The sequence below is a fragment of the Fringilla coelebs genome (assembly GCF_963513975.1).
Source record: "Fringilla coelebs genome assembly, chromosome: 2".
In the NCBI taxonomy this organism is placed as follows: Eukaryota; Metazoa; Chordata; class Aves; order Passeriformes; family Fringillidae; genus Fringilla; species Fringilla coelebs.
The window spans coordinates 56,680,210-56,702,989 of record NC_140029.1 but is presented as its reverse complement, the minus strand read 5'-3'; the positions used below and the strand labels follow the sequence as shown (position 1 = coordinate 56,702,989).

Genomic DNA, 22,780 nt, shown 5'->3' with positions numbered 1-22,780 from the left:
CTTTCCATCTTGTCAAGATATGGTGATTTCCCTGTCCTCCTAGGCTGAGAAATTGCTTTTCATAGTCTACCTTAAACTTTTTTTTTCTTACCTGAGACTTTTTGTACTCAGTGGAAATATTGCCTTAAATTCCATTGTGTCTTTTACAGTACATCATCATACATGCCCTAGACACAGTTAACCTTCAGGTTCTCTCAGGATAATTCTTTATGTAATTATTTATTTTCCCAGCCTTCTTTTAAGGGGAATTATTTTGAGACAAACTTTTTGGAAACAACTTACCCTGATCAAGTGCTAGTAAATGTTTTTATTTAGCACCTTATCCTCTGAGAAGCTACATGGTTTTTCAGACTTTAACTTGTTGTACACATGTTGGAATATAGATAGATGTTCACAATTTAGCTATTCCTCTGAAAGTTATCAGCCTGTGGTGGTGTTCACAGGAGTCCTGGGACGAGAGAAGAGACGAGAATCTTGACTCCATGTTTCAGAAGGCTGATTTATTATTTTATGATCTATATTATATTAAAACTATACTAAAAGAATACAAGAAAGGATTTCATCAGAAGGCTTGAAAGGAAAGGAATGGAATGATAAAATCTTGTGACTGACCAGAGAGTCTGAGGCAGCTGGACTGTGATTGGCCAATAATTAGAAACAACCACATGAGACCAATCAAAGATACACCTGTTGCATTCCACAGCAGCAGATTATTGTTTACATTTAGTTTCTGAGGCCTCTCAGCTTCTCAGGAGAAAAAATCCTAGCAAAAGGATTTTTCATAAAATATGTCTGTGACACTAGCCCTTACGTGAAACATGGAAACTGACATTGAAAGGTGGTTAAAGAACAGCATTTTACTTTTTAATAAACTAAAAGGAGGCAAATTTCAATTGAGGAGGTAATTTCTGCCAAGTGGGCATAAACCAGGGGTTTCAATTTTATGGTTGTATCATTAGGCATTGTAAAATATATTTGAGTCTTCACCTTGAGCATTTCATATTCATCAGACTAGGAAATATTGTTACTAATATTCCCAGCTCTACAATTCAGATTAAGGACATATTTTTCTTGGTGTTTACAATTATTGAAAACAGTCGTGACAGTTAAAGCAGGACTCTTGGAACATTACACTGTTCTTCTCCTTGTCCTCTTGTTATTAACTGTAATTGCATATAATGAGTTCATTATTTGGAGACTGCATATGGGCTCCTTCCTTGGGTTATTTTGAGACTGTTCCTGACTAAAGATCTTCCTTTAAACTGAGTTGAAATTTTGTTTTGAGATAGCAAAGCTTTACTTGGTTTAAGTATTGTCTTTGATCCTGCTCTAGTGTGATTAAAGTTCTTCAGAATCTCATTTTCAGAATTCTGAAAGATTCTTTTTTGGATTTCTCTGTATTGCCTGTGTTGAGATTGAATGTGTTGAGTAAAAGAAGTTAGTTTTGTAAAAATATCTGGACTGTTCTTGCCATCACTGTTTCTATCCCGATTTCCCTGTCTTCTTTGCTTTCCCGTGTTCTGAGTTTGTCCACATTTCACTGATTAATTAAAAGGATTTTAATTAAAGAGAAAATGAGAGGAATTGGTGTAGTATTCCTGACTTGTTACTTTCTAAGGAAGGGAGACATGGTACTGTTGGTTTGGTATTGCAGAGGAGAAGTGATGATGAATATAATCTGTGGAGTATGTGGGGTATGTGTGTGCAATTCCAGATCTTAATCATTCATATGTATACAGCACATGTTCAATAGCTATGTTACTTACTGTATGAAGTTTCCTTATACAGGGATGGTTAATATCTGGAATGCTTGAGCGTTTTTCTTCCTTGTTTGATGACCTGCAGGTGTTATCAGTAATAATATCTAGAAAAATAAGTCTTTTATAAGAACTAAAAAAAGAAGTTTACTGTGAAGGCAGGTTTTTTTCAGCAAGGTGATTTGTTTTTCTTCATAAATGCTAGAACATAGGAAACTACTCTTTTAGGCTGTTTTCTAGGGGGATAAGGGGAGAAGGAGGGAGGTTGGGGGAGTTGAATTGTATGTTTTTTTGTGGGTTCTATTTTTTAGTGTTGAAGAGATCTTTGCCAAAGGGGAACATGTTTCTCTAATGAGAGTGAGTTGGTTAATATAAAAGCAATAAATATATGATGGATATAGAGAGGGACTTTTTATCCATGTTTTGTGTATTTAACAAGTATGTCACACATATTGAACGTCAAACATGATAGGATCATCTAACTTTCCAACTTGGAACATCTGCTTATGCAGGCAGATATCAGGGACTATCTCATTGCTCAGTTCAGATTCTCCTATGCTTATGAAGCTTATTTATAATTGGTCTTTTCTTTTTGTGGGGCTTTTTTGTTTTGGTGTTTTGTTTTTTCTTCCTTTGGTACCTAATTGGAAGTGTGGCTTCTGACTTCTTCGTGAAAATCTTGCGAGCTTATTTCGTGCAGGTTCAAGTTTTGCAGAAAAGGTTTGCATAGTTATGTAATAGTTTGAATTTATTCCTTCATCTATTGAATTTGAATGCCTATTTGAATTTATTCCTTCATCTCTCTTCTGATGTAGTCATTTTTGTTCTTCCTCTAGACAATATGTTCTCATATAGGACATTCACTGTGGTTCACAAGGCAAATAGGAGCAAATGAAAGCACTCGTGTTTAGTTATTGCCATACTCTTTGTTCCTATCTTGACAGAGCTCCCCTCGCATCCTGTTTCAATGTAGGACAAGAATGTTCTTGAATGTTTTACAACTGACAGTAAAATTTTACAAGATGCAGATGCAGACTTGTGGGGTTTCTCTTCTTGCTTGCATTCCTTCCTGGCGTATTCCAGTCTCGCTTCTTTTCCCTGTACGGATAATCAGCCTCTTTTTGATGATGTCAGACACACGTTAGGTTACAGCAGCAATCCTCACAGCTGGGCATTTTGAGGCCCAGCTGATGGAAATCCCATCATAAGTCACAGAGTTTCATCAGTGTCCGGGGAGAGGGGTGAAGCTGAGTCCCCATTGAGAGAGCTGAATCTTCCACAAGTTCAGGCCAGTTGAAGGAGAGAGCTATTCAATAGAAGTTCATCACTCAGCCTGGAAATGGACTTCCTTCCATATCAAAGTGGGAAGGGAAATACTTGTGAATGTGAGTAAATTGGTTCTATGGGGTTATTATGCAGTAGTTTTACTTTTACACATGGAAAGTTTTTTAGGTGTTATTTTTTTAATTTACTTTGTTCCTAACTTACTGTGTAAATGTAAAAATTATTGAAGATTGGATATTACAGTTTTAGGATAATAAAATTGCTTAGGTTGGAAAAGGCCTTGAAGATCATCAAGTAAAATCATTAGTCTAGCATTGTCAAGTCCACCACGAAACCATATCCCTAAATTCCACATCTACAGGTCTTCTAAATACTTCTGGAGATGGTGGCTCAGCCACTTCCCTGGACAGTCTGCTCCAAGGCCTGACCAAGGCTTTTGTGAAGATATTTTTCTTTATATCCCATCTAAACCTCCCATAGCACAACTTGAGGTGATTTCCTCTTGTTACTTGGCAGAGGAGCCTGACCCCCACCTTGCTACAACCTCCTTCAAAGTAACTGTGGGTAATGATAAGGTCTCCCCTCAGCCTCATTTTTTCCAGCCTAAGCACACCCCCAGCTGCTTAGGCTACTCCTCATAGGACTTGTGCTCCAGACCTTTCACCAGCCCTGTTGCCCTTCTCTGCACGTGTTCCAGCCCCTCAATGTCTTTCTTGGAATGCAGGGCCCAGAACTGGAAAAAGCACTCAAGGTGTGGCCTCACCAGTGCCCAGTACGGGGGACAATCACTGCCATGGTCCTGCTGGCCACACTATTGCTCATAGAGGCCAGGATGCCATTGGCCCTCTTGTCCACCTGGGCACAGTTGGATCATGTTCAGCCACTATCAGCCAGCAGCCCCCAGGGTGCCTTTTCCACTGGGCAGCTTTCCAGCCACTCTGCCTCCAGCCTGTGGAGCTGCCTGGGGCTCTTGTGACCCAAGTGCAGGACCTGGCACTTGGCCTTGTTGAACCTCTTAAAGTTTGCCTCAGCCGATTGATCCAGCCCGTTCAGATCCTTTGTTGAGTCCTCCTACCCTCCAGCAGATCAACGCTCCCACAGAACTTGGGGTCATCTGCAGATGACTGAGTGTCATCTGAGACTGACTGAGGGTGCACTTGGATCCTCTCCAGATCACTGATAAATATATAAAGCAGAACTGGTCCCGATACTGAGCCCTGGGGAACACCATTTGTGACCAGCCACCAACTGTTCTGTCCTGTAGCAGTATAAAAAGTTCCTAATGTCTTTAAGCATATTTTGCCCATCATCTTTTGAACCCGTTGTAGAACTTGCAGGATGATATGGTCAATTTTTTTAAAGTCATGGTTTTTAGCTAAAATATAGGTGCAACTCCGCAAATTTTATTTTAAAATGTAAAGCATACAAGTGGAGAGGTCCTGACTTTCAAGTTAAGATGCTCTCTTTTTTATGGGTCTCTTCTGTGTTGTCTTATGGGCAGATTCTGTTTCAAGACTTTTAAATTGCTGCATCCCTGCACTACCTAATGCAGTTTTGTTTTAGTTTTTAATTAGGCATTGGTTTATATATATTTCTTTTGAATTTTCTGTATATTTATGGAAATAAATTTTGCCATGTTTAACTTTCTAATTTTTTTGTGTGCGGTCAGTCATTCACAAATCAATTCACACAGGTGTTTGTTTACTAAATATACACCTCTGTCTCTGTGTGGACTTCGGGATTTGTATGTCAAATTCTGTCATGGGTGACGCTGTGCACACGGCCTTCTTTTTCATATAAAATGTGACAAAAACTCTCTTATTCCCTGTTAAGATTTGATAGTGATTTTGTGTCCTAACAGGAAAGCATTAGATAATTTCTCATGGCATCACTGAGTACTTTCTTTCTAAAATTTATGTTGGCAGGACTTTCTGTTTACATGCTAAAACAGGTTCAGCCAATACAGCAAATACTTCCCCCTCCCTTCCACCCTTCTGTGGACTTGTATGGTTTTTCTCACAAGTGCACTTTGTGCAGAGGAAATGAGTGTTGATTTTTTTCCCCCAGTCTATGCAAGTATTCATTTTTGCTGTAGTTTAGGACTGTCTGTATTATCAGCCTGGGAAAAACACTTCCAGTCTGTGGCTTTTTTCTTGATGAATGGATAAATGATGTGTCCATTGGTTCTATGTTATTTTACATAGCATGTCTCACTTTAGTGTATCAACTTTTCTTTTAGAAATTGAAAGTAAACCTTTAAATATTTATAGTTTGATATTGATATTGCTCAGTGAAGAAACTTTTCACTGGTGAAAGGGATATGGTCTGAATGGCTTAAATATGTACTTGTAATGAATTTTTAAAATCCATTCTTTTTCCTGTGTTGAGAACACAGTGACAAATTTTCAGGAAAGCACGTCTATTTCCACACACACTGCACAGTAAGAGTTGCATGTTTATTTCCATGTGTGCCAGAGGGAATGACTGCAAGTATGAATAAACTGTGCAATACACTTAAGGGGAACCAATAAGCCAGCACGATATATGTGGGATAATCATGCCCCAGGCTTACATTATCATAGTTTAATGGAAATGTATTTGAAAAATTGTCTATGTAGAAAACAAGTAACTGCTTAGTTTCCACAGTTGAAACAATGAAGTACAAAGAAATGTTTGACTCCAAGTTAATTATTTAAGCCATTGTTGCTTTTAGTTGTCTCAGATTGTGTGTAATTATTTTCTTTGCTTATCCATTTATTTTCCATTTCTTGATTTTTTTCTGAAAAATCTACTAATTTTCTGCTGCTTTCTTTCTAATGTTTATTACTTCACTTGAAACTCAGGATGTGTATGGTTTTAGCAGAATAATTTAAAAATTAGCTGGTTTTGAAGCTCAGGTTCTCTATATTTTCATCAGAAGAAACATGAGATAATTCTAATTAAAATTTATAGAGTATATTAAATTTTTCAGGATTACCAAATCATTTTATAATGAATCTAGTATCTTTAATTGATGTATAATAAGGCATTATTTGAAAAATTGCTGGTTCTGAGAGTACTTTATAGAATTTTACAAAAACTGGCCAAGAAAATACAAATTTTTCTGAGGTTTGGTTAATGAAAGTCAACAGAAAAAATTTATTGTCATTAAATTATTTCAGGTGTTAAAGAGAAGACTACTCAGGGAAGGGTCATCTTGAAGTTATTATTTGGAACACGGGAAAACAACAGTTATTATGGCATAATTTCATGCCACTTAGTTTTACATACCATAGTTAGGAGCATATTTGCTTGTGGCCCATCTGTGTTCAGTGGAGAAGAAGACATATCCTCATAAGGATAATTTCCTTTTTCTAAGTGTAAATAAGGGTAACAGTGGGTATATGTTTTATTGGTTTTCTATTTATTTTTTAAATGCCATTACAGCAGGTTTGTTGTAAGGTGGTCAGTAGCTGTCTTGCATTAGGGAAATATTAAATGGTTTTCTCTCTTGGATAAAAGGCTTTGTACAGAGCTTATTTGTGTAGTACATCAAAATGTCATAGAGTTTCAGAAGCAGTGAAGGAGAAAGACATCACTAGTATAGTAGATTAAAACATTTTGTAAAGGGGTAGGGATTATTCTGGCTGCATATAGAATGGCAACAAACAGTAATTGTGTAGTTGCAGTTCAAAATCACAGGGTGTTTTTAGTAAATCATACAGTACCACACAGCAACTCAATTTTATCCATTTGAGGACAATTAAATTTCCGAATAGTTGCCATGATACATTTGACATTTCCATTTCTGCCGCTACTATACATAATTTTACTAGAGTGAAGCTGGTGCTAAAAACTTCAACAAAGCTATTGATGCCTGAGACACAAAAGTCAAACCAGAGTTACCTATGGAGGACTGTACATGCGGCAAAAATGGGTTTATACTCACATATCTGTACTAATTACCTAAGGCTTGCAAAGTCCTGTATGCAGCAAGATTCTTATTGGATCATGAGGTTCAAGTAGGAGAACTTGTATACCCTTTAGATCCTTTACAATTGCTTGTCCTGCATGTTCTTTACAGGCAGAAGATAAGGCAATAATAGGGCTAAGAGTTTATATTAATGATCTGATGTCAGTGAGGAGTCAGCTGTGTGCAGATCTAGCAGCATAACCTCGAACCCCACTTGCTCTTCTCATCATATTTTAACTCAGGAATTTGTATGCCCATAGGCCCAGTCTAATATACATGTGTTGGCCACTGTGGGAAAAAAAAGTGAGCATCTGCAGGGTTATATTACTCTGTGAAAGGAACTGATATTTTAGGTAAGAAGCCTATCTTGCAAAGAAAATTGATGGAGAACAAATATGCTGAATTATTCTGTAATAGACACTTCAAAAAACAGTCAGTACTTGGTTAAGACCCTTGAAAAATCGACATTAGTCATACTTCCTCTTTTACTTAAAATTTTTACACCTCATTTGATAGTAATTTTTGAAATTATGGCCTAAAGCCACTCTAAAGTTGTATAACAAACCCTTTCCCCCCCCACAAAATCCTGCTTTATTCTTAGTTATTACAGAATTCAAAGAATCCATTAAAGTATTCAGATAAAGTAGAAGTTCCAGAGAATACTGTAAACACTTAAGCAAATTTTTTTTTCCTTGCAAATATAGGATATTTAATATATTGAATATAAAATAATTAAAAATTAATTACATTTAGCTATTTCTCGAATACTTGTGCATTTCTCAGTGTGGCCATAGTAGGAGTTTACTCTGCTTTCTCTTTTTGATTCATCTGGATAATCTTGCAGTCTGTTTTTGATTGATCCGAGCACTGGTAAGTAGAAAATGCAGAAACTGAAACAAGTATTCAAGGAGCTCAACACTGGATGATTAGGCAAAAGAAGCAAAATCTGAGAAAGGAATTTAACCAAAAAAAAAGAGATCACTTGGTGTTTTAACAGCAGGAGACAGCTGTTGCCTGAAGAGTGGGCAGTGCAAAGAGGCATTAAATCTGGATCAGGAAATGGAATTTGAACTGCACATGAAAGAAAAAGTCATTTTACAAGAAAGCCAACACTTTCTTTGTACTGAACCAGCAAGTTCCCCATGCATTCAGTGTGTGGGTGAAGTTAAAACTACAGCTTAACTGAAACAGAGGCTTGACACTACCTAAATGGAAAATACCTTCTGCTTTCTTTGCCTTCTGTCTCCTCTTTGTTCCACAGTCCCTGGCCCCACACTGCTTCTACATGCTGCTTCTTCATGCCTCCCTGCACAGGCTTGGGTGTTCATCCCTTAATAGCCCACAGAGAGCTATAATTGAAAAGCTTCAGCAGAAGGCCCCAGTGAATGGAGCAGAATTTTCTATCTGTAAGCAGTAATAGACAGAGGTAACTACTTTGTAAGTGGCAAAAGTGCAGGAGCTGATCAGCTGTGACTTGCAACTGCTTCCTAAATATGTGTGAGCACAGCATTCAGCACAGCTTTTGTGTCAATGCATAAGTTCTGTCTGGTTCTTTAATGTAATCCTTCTATTCATTCTCAGAAGTTATCTATGTATGAAATATTCACTTCAAATGACTGTGTTTTAAAAATAAGTCTCTAAACAGTTCTTTTCAATGCAATGAAAGAAGTCTCGCAGTTGAAATTCAGAGAGAAAGCTTTTAATGAAGTATAAATTTACTCTGCTCTAATATTGTTCATTTGAAGAATAAATTGGTTGGTGAAGTATGTTAAATGCTGGATTTATAACTGTGTTCTACAACTATGAAATCCATTCACTTTTTAATGTAAAAGTTATGACCCCCCAGTGGTCCCTTCTAACCTTTTTCTTTACATAAAAAAGTCAATGGATTTCATAAACTTGTCTGGACGGAAGTTACTTGCTGATTCACTCAGCTCAGCTGTGTGGTACAAGCTTGTGGTGGTACAAGCTGAGTGGAGAGCTTGTGGTGGTACAAGCTCTTCAGAGTATATGGGTCCAAAATATCAGCACTGGCTGTGGCATATCTTCCCATTTTACCCTTTAGTTGTCACTGTTCTTATGAGATGGAAAAAAGCCATCAAAACTAAAAGCAGGTTTTTACTGCAAAACTGAATGGAAGATGAATTTTAAAATTACTTATCTATCCCTGTTTGTCCTCTTTTTTTAACTACCTGAAGAATGCTGGCATGTTCCATCCTCTCTCTCTTCATTCTAATCTGTTAGTGCAGAAATAATTCTTTGTGCATTTCATTGTTTTCATTGTGAACCTTTCCTTGCTTTTTCCTATGGGTCTGCCAGTTTCTCCTGTCTTTAGCAGTTGTGCTTAGTGCTATCATTTAATCTCAATGTTCATTGTCCGAGGCAGGCATTGTGTAAGTACTAACAGAGTCCTTGATCCTGGAATTTTAGATAAATAATGAAAAATAAGCTGAATTATGGAGTTAATAAAATACATAAGTTTTTAGAGCGGTGTACTAACATAAAGCCTCTACTGATAATAGAAGGAGAATGAAGATGCTCTGAGAGATTTGTGGTCACCTTTACTTTATAAAATGTAATCTAGATCTTGGATAAGAATAATTTAGAATAAGTCCAAGCAACTGATAAATTGTAAGCAAGCTGTGAGAAAGATTGGAAAAGTAGAGTTGGTAGCAAGATGTGTGACCTAACTGCAGTTATAATGGAAGAAGTATAGACAGATAAAATTTTTTAGTTGAAGAACAGGAAAAACAAGGAAGTGAGCTAAAGATACACATAGTTTTAACTACAAAGAGTGCATGCTGTTCCAGAAAATGGCAGTTTTTAGTAGGGTGGAGAAATTTTAGAATAAAGTGAGATAAAAGTCCATAAAATGGTATTAATTTGTTTCTTAAGGTAGTAAGAAAATTCCTTAAAATAGAAAAAAGGATAAGCAAGCTGTGCCTGCTTTGCTTGAACAAGACTCAGAGTAAAATCTTAACAATGTAGGGAGGGTGTCCAGAGGAGGGAGCCAGGCTCTACTCGGTGGTTCAGCCAGTAGAACAAGAGGCAGTGAGCAGAAATTGAAACACAGGAAGTTCCATTTGAATATGAGGAAGAACTTCATTATTGTGCAGGTGACCACACACTGGAACAGATTGTCCAGAGAAGTGGCGGACTCTTCCTCACTGGAGATATTCAAGAAGTGTCTGGACACAGTCCTGTGCTGTGTGCTCTGGGATGACCCTGTCTGAGCAGGAGGCTGGACCAGATGACCCCCCAGTGGTTCCTTCTAACCTTTATCTGTTCTGTAATTCTGTGGAAATAAAATGGCAATAAATGGGGAAAGTTCAGCAGTAGTGAATTGAGGGTCAATAATTAAGAAATGATGACAGAAAAGAAATTCAGTTACTTGTAAAGTAAGAAATTTTTAATGAAGATATGACTTGGCAAATTGTTATTTTGGAGAGCATTAGATCCATTTAGGATCAAATGTGAATAGCTAAGATCCAAGGAATGACAATGTATCATCTGACTAGAAGATGACAGAATTCAGCAGGACAATCAGTAACTGTGTGGTGCCACTGTGCATAGAAAGGAATCAGGGAACACTTGAAAGGTGTTCTGTAACTCATTTTTTATTACAATTTTCTGCATTGCTCACATCCATGTTATTTAGAGCCTCAAGAAAGTGAATGTGATTTCACATTTCACTCTTGCCTATTGCAATAAAATTTCTTTATTTGGAATGCATGCATGTGAAGCTTTTTATTCACTATGTAGAGACAATTACACCAAAATAGAAGTGTATAAGACAAATACTGGTTTTAATTTGGCTTTACTGAGTTCAAAGGATCAACAACATTAAATTTGAGATTTGATGAAGATTTGCTGCTGTAGAAATTTACTCTGGTGTGCTTACCCTCAAAAAGAGGTTGGCTGTTACAGTTGAGATGGTATACACTGAACTATTTAATTTCTGTGCTATTTTCAGCTATTCATGTTTCTCAGAGTATACGGAAAGGTATTTAGACCACTTCAGGCATTTAGCTTACTTTTTAACATTTGCTGCTAGTGCAGCTTGCATTGTCAGTGATGGGAGATGGTCTCATGTACTAAGTTAAGTGTCTGAACAAGGGCTAGCAATATTGCAAACTGTGTGGGCTTTTGTGTTAGACATCTAATACTCTTTTGATTGTTTTTGGATAATCAGTGTCTCTGAACCTCTTTATATGAGGGAATTTACAGTACTATAGGTGGGAAGAGAAGTACACTGAGAAAGGTTTTATGTCAGAACTCTGTTTCTTGGCCTTCAGCTACAGTGAAACTAAGAGATATAAACAGTTACGCTGTATTTAGTGCTGAAAATCTGTTTTCTTCCACAGTTGTTTCAGGCTCTCTGTAGTAATGCTTAATCTGGAAATATAGCTGTGACCACATATGTGCCCTCGAAATAGGACACCTTACCATGAGGAATGTGGTTCTTCGTAACTGTTACTTTAAAAATGCATGTTTATTCATATTTATGCTAATTCAGAAAGAGAGGTGTCTTGAGTAAGATCTCACTTTTCACAACAGAAAGAAACTTAAAGTGTAGGTTTTCCTTTCTGTTGCTTAAAGTGAAATATTTTCCTGCTCTGACTTGTTTAATCTGTTATGTGCATGCTGCACTCTGACAGTTCCTGGGTGTTGGAATTGTTGATAAACTTCTAATGAATCATTCAACGCTCTTGCTTTGTGTTGCTTTATGTTCCTGTGTTGTGAATAAAAGGGATTGAGAGTTACATATCCAGTACTTTTTCCCAAAAGCTAATTTCTTCCAGCAAGTTCCCGCCAGACCTGGTGTCTGCTACAGTATAAAGATATTAAAGAAATGAAATCAAACCTGTTTTTCTGAGACAGCATTTGACAATCATACTCATTCTTGGGAGCTTTTTAATTTTTTCAGCCTATAATTTTTTCTTTGATATAAACTCTTAGACTCTTAAATTTTTTCTCTCTTCAATGTGCATCACAGTCAGATATTCCACTAGATCAATGTTTTTCCATGTGATATTTCTCAACCAAAATAAATATGTAGTCATTTTAATCTTTGTAAGTCGTTCTCCAGTATCTCAATTATTTCAAAATTTATTATTTTTTCACCTCTGAATACTTTGTGAATATCTCTCTGGTTTGAAGATGTCTAGGTGTAACTGAATATTGCAAAGACATTTACTTCCCCTCTCATTATTCAGAGCATATATTTATTATTGCTGCACATAGAAAATACGTCTCTAAATTGTTCACTCTGCTTGTAGGTTTTTTTCATTATTATTGCATCATAGATTTTTATTTAGTGTTTCAGATGTGTGTATTAAGCAGGCATATTTCCAGATGCCGTTCCTTGTAATTCTATTTCCTAACTCTTTTATTTCATTCCACACACATTTGTGAACTCCTGAAAGTTGATATTTCTCTTGATCTGGCAGGTTATTGAGATTATTTTGCTTCTTGAGTTTGTTGCCTGTGTATGACTCTTGGAAAATAATTTTTATTTAATATATATGATTTTTTTCTTCCCTGCAAATATATGATAACTTCTTTGATAACTTCTGTTGCCCTGGGGATTGAGTTTTGAGATTTGCCAACTTGAATTTGTTAGCTTTCCCAGGTTTGAAAAGCCCACTTCCATCCCTCGCTTATTTTAGTAAGTGGTCATCAGCACAGAAGCAGCAGTTGCTATGTGTGCATGGATTCACCCTTCCATGTATGTGTCTGTATGTGGTGTGTGTTTGTATGTGTGCAAATACCAACTCATGTATAATGCATTTTCCACCTCTTTCGTTTAAAACAATGCTATTTACCCACAGGAGGAGGAAGAAGAAACGTATGAGCAAACTCTAGAATTCCGCAGAGGAGGCGATGGTCAGCCACGGCGGTCCACACGACCCACTCAGCAATTTTATCAACCCCCTCGAGCTAGAAACTGATTAATAAGAAAAGAAAGGTAAATATAAGGTACCAGTGCTTTATATATTGGTTTCGATTTCAAGATAAACAAATCTGGAATGTTCTATATTTTTCTTAGGGATATTGGTATATTTATGATAGAAGTTGGATATCTCTGTTTCTCTGAATTTTGTTCTTAGAAGGATTTAATATATCTGTGGGAAGAGAGAAAGCAATAAAAACACTTCAACAAATAGCTTTTGGCTTTTGCTTTATGTCAAGACTCATCTCAGCAAGCTTTTTCCTGATGCTTTTTCACCTGAGAGCAGCAGCAGCAAGATTCTCTGACTCACATACATTTGAACCAAGTTTATTTGAAGCAAGTGTCTACAGTCCCTGCTGAACTCAGGACTGTCTAGCTCTGTCCAAGGTCCCATATTCTCATTTTTATAAGCCCTTTATGTGAATAAATATCCTTTCTGGCGTTTTGCTTGCATGAGAAGGAGAAATATAAAATCTGTGAGTTCCCCATTAAATAGGGAGGTGCAGAGACAATGAATATTTATGATACTCTGAATCTTGAGGATATACTTGCACCTATACTTTATTAATTACAGAAATTAAGGGATTATGTATCTTCCTTAGAAAAGACACCTGCTACATACATTAATACATTTTAAAAGGTCAACCAGATTAAGCAGTTACAGTAATTTCACTGAACAAATCTTGTAAACTGTGCTGCTTTCATTTCACTGGTTGATCTTCTAAATCCTTAATTTACAAAATATGGTCAAAAGTCTATCCTGACTAAAGAAAGCTTTGATAAGTCACATAATATTAGATGTGCACCCATAGTATGTCTCTTTCTTGAATCTGATTTTTTTTTTACTGGCCAGTTTGTTTTTACCAATCTCTTTTTTGTTCTTTTCATTGCTCCAGTCTTCCACATTTTGTTGGCTTAACACATGCAGCTGATCTTTGTACCTTTTGGTATTTCTGACATGCAAGATATGATTCTACTTTTTAGAGTATGTGTTAAAATGTATTTGTCATTTACGGCAGTACTAGCAATGTAAGAGAGGTGCTAATTGTTCTATTTTTGCCAGTATAACTTTAATTTCTTTTTTAAGTACTTGTATCAATCACTATTAGTAAATATGTCCTGAGACACTTCATGCAGAAATTATTCTGGAATATGCACTGAGCAGAGTTTTAACCAGCACAGTTGGCCCTGAGCAGTGTCAGAGTGATCAGCTGAATGAGAGATGTGAAGTGTACACAGCAGTCAAAGCCAGGGAATATTTTGTTTCTCAGGTAATATTTTTGGTATTTCTCTAATTTTACAGTATAAATCTGGAAAACTCTGCTTAGCTTTGGTCAGCTATGAGGCACCAGGGAGAGTGGTGGTAATTCCTGTATCTCAAGAACAAGTTACTTGTTGGCGGATGAGGAACAACCTTTCTAAGGCACAGATGATTTTTCCTTGCAGGTGTTCCTGTGCTTTATTTTAAAGATTATAATGGGCTCCTGATTTTAATAGATGGCAGATCTGGTATCAAAACTTGCCTGGCACAGAAAATAAGTCTTCACAGCTTTTCCTTTCTATTGGGTTTTCCCAAAAATAAGTGGTTGGTGTAATAAATTCTTCACTGAGAAGAATTTTAAATGGAGGTGGAAAGTCAAACCCAGTCCTTTTCTAAATTGTTTTCAGCTTACCTGGACTTTTACAACAACATAGCTTTAATGTCTTGACATGTAAAAGTTCAGGAATATTAAATGTCACTTCCTAGAAGTGGATTTCTATATGGATTCTGCCTCCTTTTCATTTCTTAGATCTTTTGAAAGCATGGAATACTGTTCTTATTTCAAGTTTTTAATAACCCGTTAAATGAAAACAAGATTTATTGGGGAAGTTTTAAGGGATCCAGTGAGACATAATTTTTGCACAACTTTCCACTGCAGGATGCTTTACCTCTTCAACAGATCTTTTATTAGTGACACCTTTATATATTGAAAGGGAGTATCTCTTTATTATGTTAAATAACTTAATGTCTTTTTCCTAAAGAGATGGAAAACCATTGGTGATGATTATTTTATGAAATAAATTGGTAAATTCAATAGAATTTTAATGTTATAGTTTGTAACATTTAAAATTCCAAGGTATCTTGTTCTCAAAGGGAACTTAAACAATACTAAAACTGGAGTTTGCTGGCTATATTTGTATTGCGTATGATAGGGATGTATCAAAGATGAAGCATGAGGTCCATACAGTCAAAGTGTCAATTCATACCCAAAACCTTTTAGATCTACCTGTGTAATCTTATATCACTTGACAAGGAGCTCTCAGTAGTGCAGTGGTGCAGCAGTGCAGAAATGAGGCTGTACTGCCTCATTAGTGTTCAGTACACTCATTCGGGTGTTGAATTTGGGCGTGCGCATCTGGAACTAGTATTACCAAATAATCAGTTCAAAATCTTTGTCTGTACTGCAGGGGGTCTTATTGCAGTATTTCTAAAGGGATCTAAAGGGATCTTATTGCAGTATTTCAGTACTTGAAAAGGGAACTTTGAAAAAGATGGAGAGGGACAAACACTGCAGATTTGTGTTGACCTGGTGATTTTTATGAAGACAGATAGTTAAAGTAGAAGTATGGGATAGTCAGTATCTCACTGTGGTTACAGTTGACCTAGACATTATCATTTATTAATATCCAGCAGTGTGTGGTGGAGAACACTAAGTCAGAATTTTAAGTCAGAGGGAATTTTATGTGGGTATGAGTCAAATACAAAGTTTAACAGGTCAGTAAAATAAAATAGTCCTTCTAGAGAGTCAAGATACAAGAATTAGAATCCAACAATAATCAAAATACATCCTGAGGTTACATTTTCTATGTAGAATGTCTTAATAGTCTGAAATAGAAGAGGAGCAAATAATCAGAAATGAGTGTTTTGAAGGGTCAGACCTTTTGGAGGAGATTGAAAGAACCTATGAGTGTGTACCTCTTAAGTGCTTGGTCCTTATATACTTTTTGGGTCTTTACTCCATGACAGAACTAATCAACACCTTGTCACATTTGCTATAAAATCTTTATTGAAGTCCTTAACAATGGAGAAATTGTGGTTTTGTGAGAGAGAAGTCTTAACCAGAAAGTGTTCTTTGTATTAGACCAATCATATTTATTGCATTGAAGTGCAGCCTTCTGATTTATTCTTTTAAAGAATTGTGTCTCTGTAAGTACTGAAAAGCAGATAATCATTCTTCTGGAGGAAGAAAATGAAGTGACAGTGAAGCCTATGTTGCACAGATCCCAGGGATGGGGGGTACTTATGGCTTCTTGAGTGCCAATACTTTTTGTCCTTATCTGTTGTATTTTAGATTTTTCATTTAGAAACCTTCTTGGAGTCGGGGGGAATTCACTGGCAGCTCCCAACTTGCTGAACACTTCTTCTAGAAGAAATTCTGGGGTTTTCCAAGCAGCAGGATGGAACAAAGAAAGCTCATGTGAGCAGAAGGAATTTGGACCTGACACCACAAAAGACTTTTTTAAAGTTCTTAGTTAAATGATGCTGAATACTTTTTACGTATGAAAGAGGCAAATTGTCATTGCTACCATCAATAAAACCACAGTGCACTATTCTATTCTTTGCCTTGTATTCTTTTTACTGAGCCTCCATTGTTAGTTAACATAATAATGTATCGTGATTTTTTCTTAATTTTGAACTGATTTTACTTCTAATATTGCTTCTAGTAAAATAAAATTAAAACATATTTTCTCAAAAGCTGACAGGGTTGGGCATTTAATTTAGATTTTTGGTTAGTATTAGTGAAACATGTTAAAAAAATTTCAGCTAATTGTATGGTAAAATTCTGAATAGGCGTTTGACTATGTTTTTTGTGTTTATTTTCCAAAATTGCTGAAAGACAAGTTATAGATTTGCTTATTGTGTTTTTCACAATCCGTGACCAGAGGGTCAAACAGGAGGAAGAAAGAAAATAATCAGTTTCAATAGTAATTTTCTAAATAATTTGAGATAAATATTTTCTTTATAGGAATATTTATATTAAAGAAATAGGAACATTTCTAAAAAGGTACAGAAAAGTCATTTAAACAAAAAGTACTGAAAGATGCACATTGGTATTTTAGGCATAAATATGTGTATAAATGCACACGTGTAAGCTGTTGGATAGTAGGTACTTTCTTGTAATTTTAAACTATGCTTTCATTGCTTCATACTACTAGAATTTTTTCAATTGTCATTGATGTTTGAAAGATTTATGTCAAACTACATTTCATTCTAAGCGGTATCTTTGAATCTTATGTGATTATGACAAACAGTTGAAATTTCACTATTTGTTTAGCTGAGAAGCACTCAAAATCTAGGTAACCTGGAAATCCCTTCTAAGTTTTATGCTGATCATTTAAGACTGAAATAGCACATGTGTTTTGAGGTAGTTTTGTAAAGATAGAATTATACCTGAGAGATGTATTGATGGTATAAATTGCACAGTTAATTCTGCTGAATTTCTCTCTGAGTGCTCAAACAAAACTGTTCGAATAGAACCTTGTTTATTTGGATGTTAAGAAGTTTTATATTGAGGATGTAATTGAATGTATCTGCAGTACAGAATTTGGATTATTGTGTGAATGCAGTCAAATCTTACCAACCACATAAATTTTTGCAGAATAGTAAGCAGCCAAATGTTTTGCTGTCCTAATGGTCTAATCCTAATGTCCTAATCCTAAGCATCTTCTTCATAATTACAATGAACCTTACACCTTACTAATAATTCTAAAGAATTTTGGAAGTTTTAAACATGAGCCGTACAGTGTTAAAGTTCCTCACTATCAACTAATGCACAACAAGTTTTATGAAGTTTGTTAGATTTACATTAGAAACCACTTTCCAAATAGTATGAAACATCCTGGTCAGTTCTGCTAAATTGTACCAGCAAATAAATAAACTGTAGATCTAATACATTGCATGTTGGATACTTTACTTCCAGAATTATAGCTAAGACCACTGACAAAGCTACTCAGCTTCATTAAGAAATGCAGCCATAGCATTGTTTTAAAAAGCAGTTTTGACTTTCCTTTGCAAATAGGATGTGCATTAAACAAGCTCTATGGTCAGTGTACCAAAGCAACTTCTGAAATTAAAATAACTTTTAATTTCACAATAACTTTTTTTTCTTTTGAGCTTTCATTCTTGCTGTGAACTAAATCATAAAATAAAGAAAACTACAGTCTGATTTAGTGAACGTTAAAAAATAATGCCTAGTTATGAAATTTTAAGACTCTACAAATACAAAGCAGCATTACTCTCTAGTGGCTGTGGCATTCTGAGATTATGACATGTATGTGCAGCTGTAGGCAAATGAAATGTCCTTGAGAATGTTGTTTTTCTTTGTGAAATAGTAAAGAGTATTTCCTGGTCTTTTTACTGGGGCTGTGAATCTAGAAAGCCAGAGCAAACAGCTCCAGAGTCTTCTTGAAAAGTCATATAGTCTTTGTATGTTTTATGATATCTTTCTGCTTTGGCTTCAGTTGAAATAATATATGCTGAAAGTTCTACCTTTTAGGATCGGAAGAACTGTTGTTTGAATAGTTAAAAACTTATTGCATCAACCTGTTTTGGAAAGCAAGAATTCATATATTTATGCTTATTGATTTCTGTATCTGGAAACAACATGACAATAAACTAGGTAGGTATACAAATTATATTTTAGATTTGCATAGTCCAACAAAACAAAAAATACAATAATTTGCCAGTCATACTGTAGTAAAATTTGCATGCACAAGAACAACATTAATTTATTTAGCTTTTTTGTTCAGAAGAAATTACTGTGTCTAGGTAGGTCTTCAAAACTGATGTGAAAGTTAACTTCCAGTTCATCAAAAGCAACAGCAAAAGAAAGCTCCTGAACTTTGTGTGGCCACATTTGTGTGGTGAAAGGGAAAAAGGTGATAAGGGGCACTAGATCCTGGTCATGCACACTATTTATTTACTAGCTTGATTTGTGGCTCTGTATTGGAGTGTTCTTGGCTAGCTTTTGCTAAGACAAACCTGCCACAAAGGAAGTTTGCCCTTTGTACAGTGGACATGAACCAACCTGTGCTTCTTGACCTGTGAACCAGTAGATCCCTGGTTCATGCTCTGCTTTGCTAGGATTATAGATAGGGCTTTTGGGAATTTCTGTGTTAAAATTAGGATTGCAATTCAAATGAGGTGTTTTTCTTGCCTTGGACTTGTGTATAACATCTTTACTGAATGAAAAAAAAATCAGAATTTCTTGTTTAAATTATTCTAAAAGTTATATGCCAAGTTGGAAATACTATCATTGACTAGGATTTTTTTCCTCCTTTATATTCTTAAGAGATAAAATAATTTTGAAACAAAAAGTGGAAATGGTATGGTTTTATCTTACAGGTTTTCAGAATTTTGTATTAAAATCTGATTGAAATTGTCATGTTTGCATTTAAAATTCTTCCTTGGTCTAACATTTTCTGATAGATACTCACATGTATATTTTAATATAGTTTTTCATCACTAGCAGATACTCTCTTTTTAAGTCTTTGGCATCAACTATGCAAAGCATTTTGAGGATTGCTTGTCAAGTTCACTTATCCAAGAAACACTGTTGGAATTTTCTCTGCAGAATCTCTTGGCTTGAGCCTTATGGAGATGAAACTTGTTGGGAATATGGCTTTCCAAGGCAGTATTAACAACACATATTTTCATTGGATTGCAAAGTGTTGGTATCACAGGGAAGACAACTCTTATCCGTAAGATGTACTTGGCATTAGATACATGAAGATTTAGCTTGACATAAATCTGAGGGGATATTTGCAAGAGAACTCAACAAACAGCCAAAGTAGGTAATGAATGTTGGTAGCTGAAATAATCTGGTAATGTGGAGTGTACAGTCCCTTTTCAGCATTATGGTTGGAAGCAGCTTCGCAGAGAAAAATCTCCAGTGCTTTTATGCAGACAGGAATATATAATTTGGAGTGATTCTCTATAGATACGTTCTTGAAGAACAGTTCTATTTCAGCTGTCTTTTCATTGCATTACTTGATCCAGCTCTAGTAAAATGCTGTAACTTTCTTGAGAGTAGTGTGAGCCTGAATAATGAATGACCAATTGCACAATTAAGTTCAGTTTAGCTTTCTGCTTGCTATACAACTATTGGTGTATTCTGTTGGGTTTTTTTTTTTTATGTTTTTGAGCCTCTTACTGTAGGAGAGCAGCTAAACCATGGAAGGTACTCCAAACTTGTAGGTACTGACCTTCTCATAGCATGGTATGCACATGAGAAGCTTTGTAGTGCTATCTTTAAAAACAATGGTAAAGACTCATAAATATTCTTATTTTTAGTATTTGCTTCATATCACTTGCTTTACATTGGCCTGTTCTGGCTTTAAATTGCAATTTTTTTTCTGAGAATGATTCAAAATAATGTAAAGGAATAGAAATTATATCAATATTTAATTTTCCCACAAAACGGAGAGGCCATAAAAAGTCAGTTTCCATGCAAGCACATGGGCTGTTGATGGACAAAATTATGTCCTGGAAATTATGATGTTATGAGTGAAACCAAAATCTAGTATATATTGAAAAAAATGTTACATGTATTCAAGTAAACCGGAACTGTGGGGAGGAAAATGATTAGGTGCATAAGACCAACAGAAAACTATGGAGTGTGTAAAAAAATTTGGCAGTTCTGTGGAAAATCTTTATAGTCATTTCATAGTGCCTTGCAATTTTTCATGCAACTTGACTATTTCTATCATAAAATGAATGCATAGGTAAGGTTTGTGCAGAAGATATTAATGTAATTTTCAGACTGTTTAGTTTGTCATGGGATCTTGAATGCTTTGCATTTATACCATGTGTTTCTAAACTGCAAATGTTAAAGAAAATAAATAATATTTTATATTTGTTTTATAGTCAAAATAATCCCAGGCATATTTTGTTAGTCATTTGATGAATGGCTGTGCCTCTGCTAAAACAGCTATAATCTAAATTGACTACACACAGATTTAAGTCTCATTCTAACTGTATTTGTGATGAATATTTTTCTGTAGCTGTTTCACAAAGGAACTTGTTTACAATAATAATAAAAGTGAAAAGCAGAATAAAGAAGGAATGCTTATCATTTTGATAGGCCGTGAAGGAAACTGTGAGGTTTTGTTCACTGCGGGACTAGGATAGCGTATACAAAACCCATGTTCCGTGTACTATTTGAATGCAAAATAGCTTTCTTCAAAATTGATATTTTAATTTTTTTCCCTCAGTCTGCTTACTAAAAAAATATTTTAGCCTGATGTTATTCATGGGATAAGACAGGTGATCTACTCTGACATTTCACTGCTCTTGCTGTATCAGTGTTGTGATCAAATGCTCCCAATAATAGATATTCTTGATGGCCAGGTACTAAGTGTGGTTTTTATTTCAATTTATTGCAGTAAAGTGTTTATCAAAACTTGAATTAACTTTGTACATGGTAAAGATCAGACATGCTGTATTGACTTTCATCACAAGTAGGAGCTCAGTTTCAGTGTATTTCAGCTGCAGAAATGACAATAGAATTCAGTTGTGCTGCTCCATTTTGGTTAGTTCTGTTTGATCTCTCATTTTCAAAAAGAAAATAAATTCTTACAGCTGTTCATAAACCACTGAAAGGGACTGACTTTAAAACAAGAAGCTGATGCCTATTACTTCTTTAGAAGGAAACAGAAAATTGCAAGAGTTGTGAAATGTGAAAACTTGCCATGCATATCAGCTAAGAATCTTTTTGCTCTGCATATGTGGAATTGGACAATTTTTTTTCCAAAATAATGAAGATCTGAACAATTCCTATATAGAATAATTGTATTTGAAAACAATTTATTCCTGTATTTCAGTCTCTGTATCGTTTGATGAACCTGGCTTTCATTGCCTCTGGCACTTTATCTTTCTCACAGCACTTTGCAAGAAGCCAGGTAATGATTAGGAGTATCAGATGAATATTGATAGAGAAGTTAAGATACTGATGTTGGTGTGTGAGTTCCTCCAAACTTAATGTGAGAAGCTGTACCTTGGAAGATGTGAAAGGAGCTGTGACACTGTGGTTAAATAGATGTAAAAGGTGAATGTTGTATCATTGATGCATCATTAATGTGTTGCAAAGTTCAGTTGTGCACACCAGAACAAGGACAAGACAGGTGGAAAAATAAATGATGATATGGTAACATTTTTTTCTAAATAGAGTTTTGCCATGGGCTGAAGAGTACTGAGTCTCTTGAAATGCAGATACTAATGTGCAGAATGCACAGTATTTATAGAAAGAACCTCAGATTTAAGATGGTTTGAATTTGTCATCCATATCACTACCATTTTTTTGACTCCCCTGTTTTGCAGTAATGTGATTTTTTTTGAGGCATGTGTTAAGGTCTTCAACAGTTTGCCTGGCGTGCTGGTGAGATGCTGTTGCTTTCTAGTAGGCCAATAAAACCAGTCTGCCACAAAATTATTTATTTTTTCTTTTCATTGGTGGTAAGAGATAGCATTAGCTATATATTATTGTTCCCTTGGTATAACTGGAGGCCACTTTTTTAGTAAGGGCAGCCCATGTAGTCTCTTTTGAACGAAGTGTGGGTCTTATGCTGAAGGCCAGCCAATCTGTGTAAATGAATTTATGTGCTCATCTGACCAAAGCCTTGACGGTCTCCTTCTGTAATTTTTCTACCACCTGCGGTGGAGAAAACATTAATGAATGATGAGTCACTCTGTTTCTTTGTTATGTGCAATTATGGTCTGTTTAGGCAACAAGTTCCCATGGAGTCCATATATCTCTCCAGAAAATGTGTGTCAAGTGTTTGGGCCACAATGTTCAC

At 35.7% G+C, this 22,780-nt stretch overlaps 1 protein-coding gene across 1 annotated transcript in view; it reads left to right on the top strand.

Annotated features, from left to right (window-relative positions):
- TDRD3 (tudor domain containing 3) overlaps positions 1 to 18,386 on the top strand; it is a 95,432-nt gene extending 77,046 nt beyond the window's left edge. The window contains exons 13-14 of the mRNA XM_084227179.1: positions 12,825 to 12,961; positions 16,279 to 18,386. Coding sequence (XP_084083305.1) covers positions 12,825 to 12,944 — 120 coding nt within the window. The 3' untranslated portion in view covers positions 12,945 to 12,961; positions 16,279 to 18,386. The remainder of the gene's footprint in view (positions 1 to 12,824; positions 12,962 to 16,278) is intronic.
- Positions 18,387 to 22,780: the final 4,394 nt, after the last annotated feature.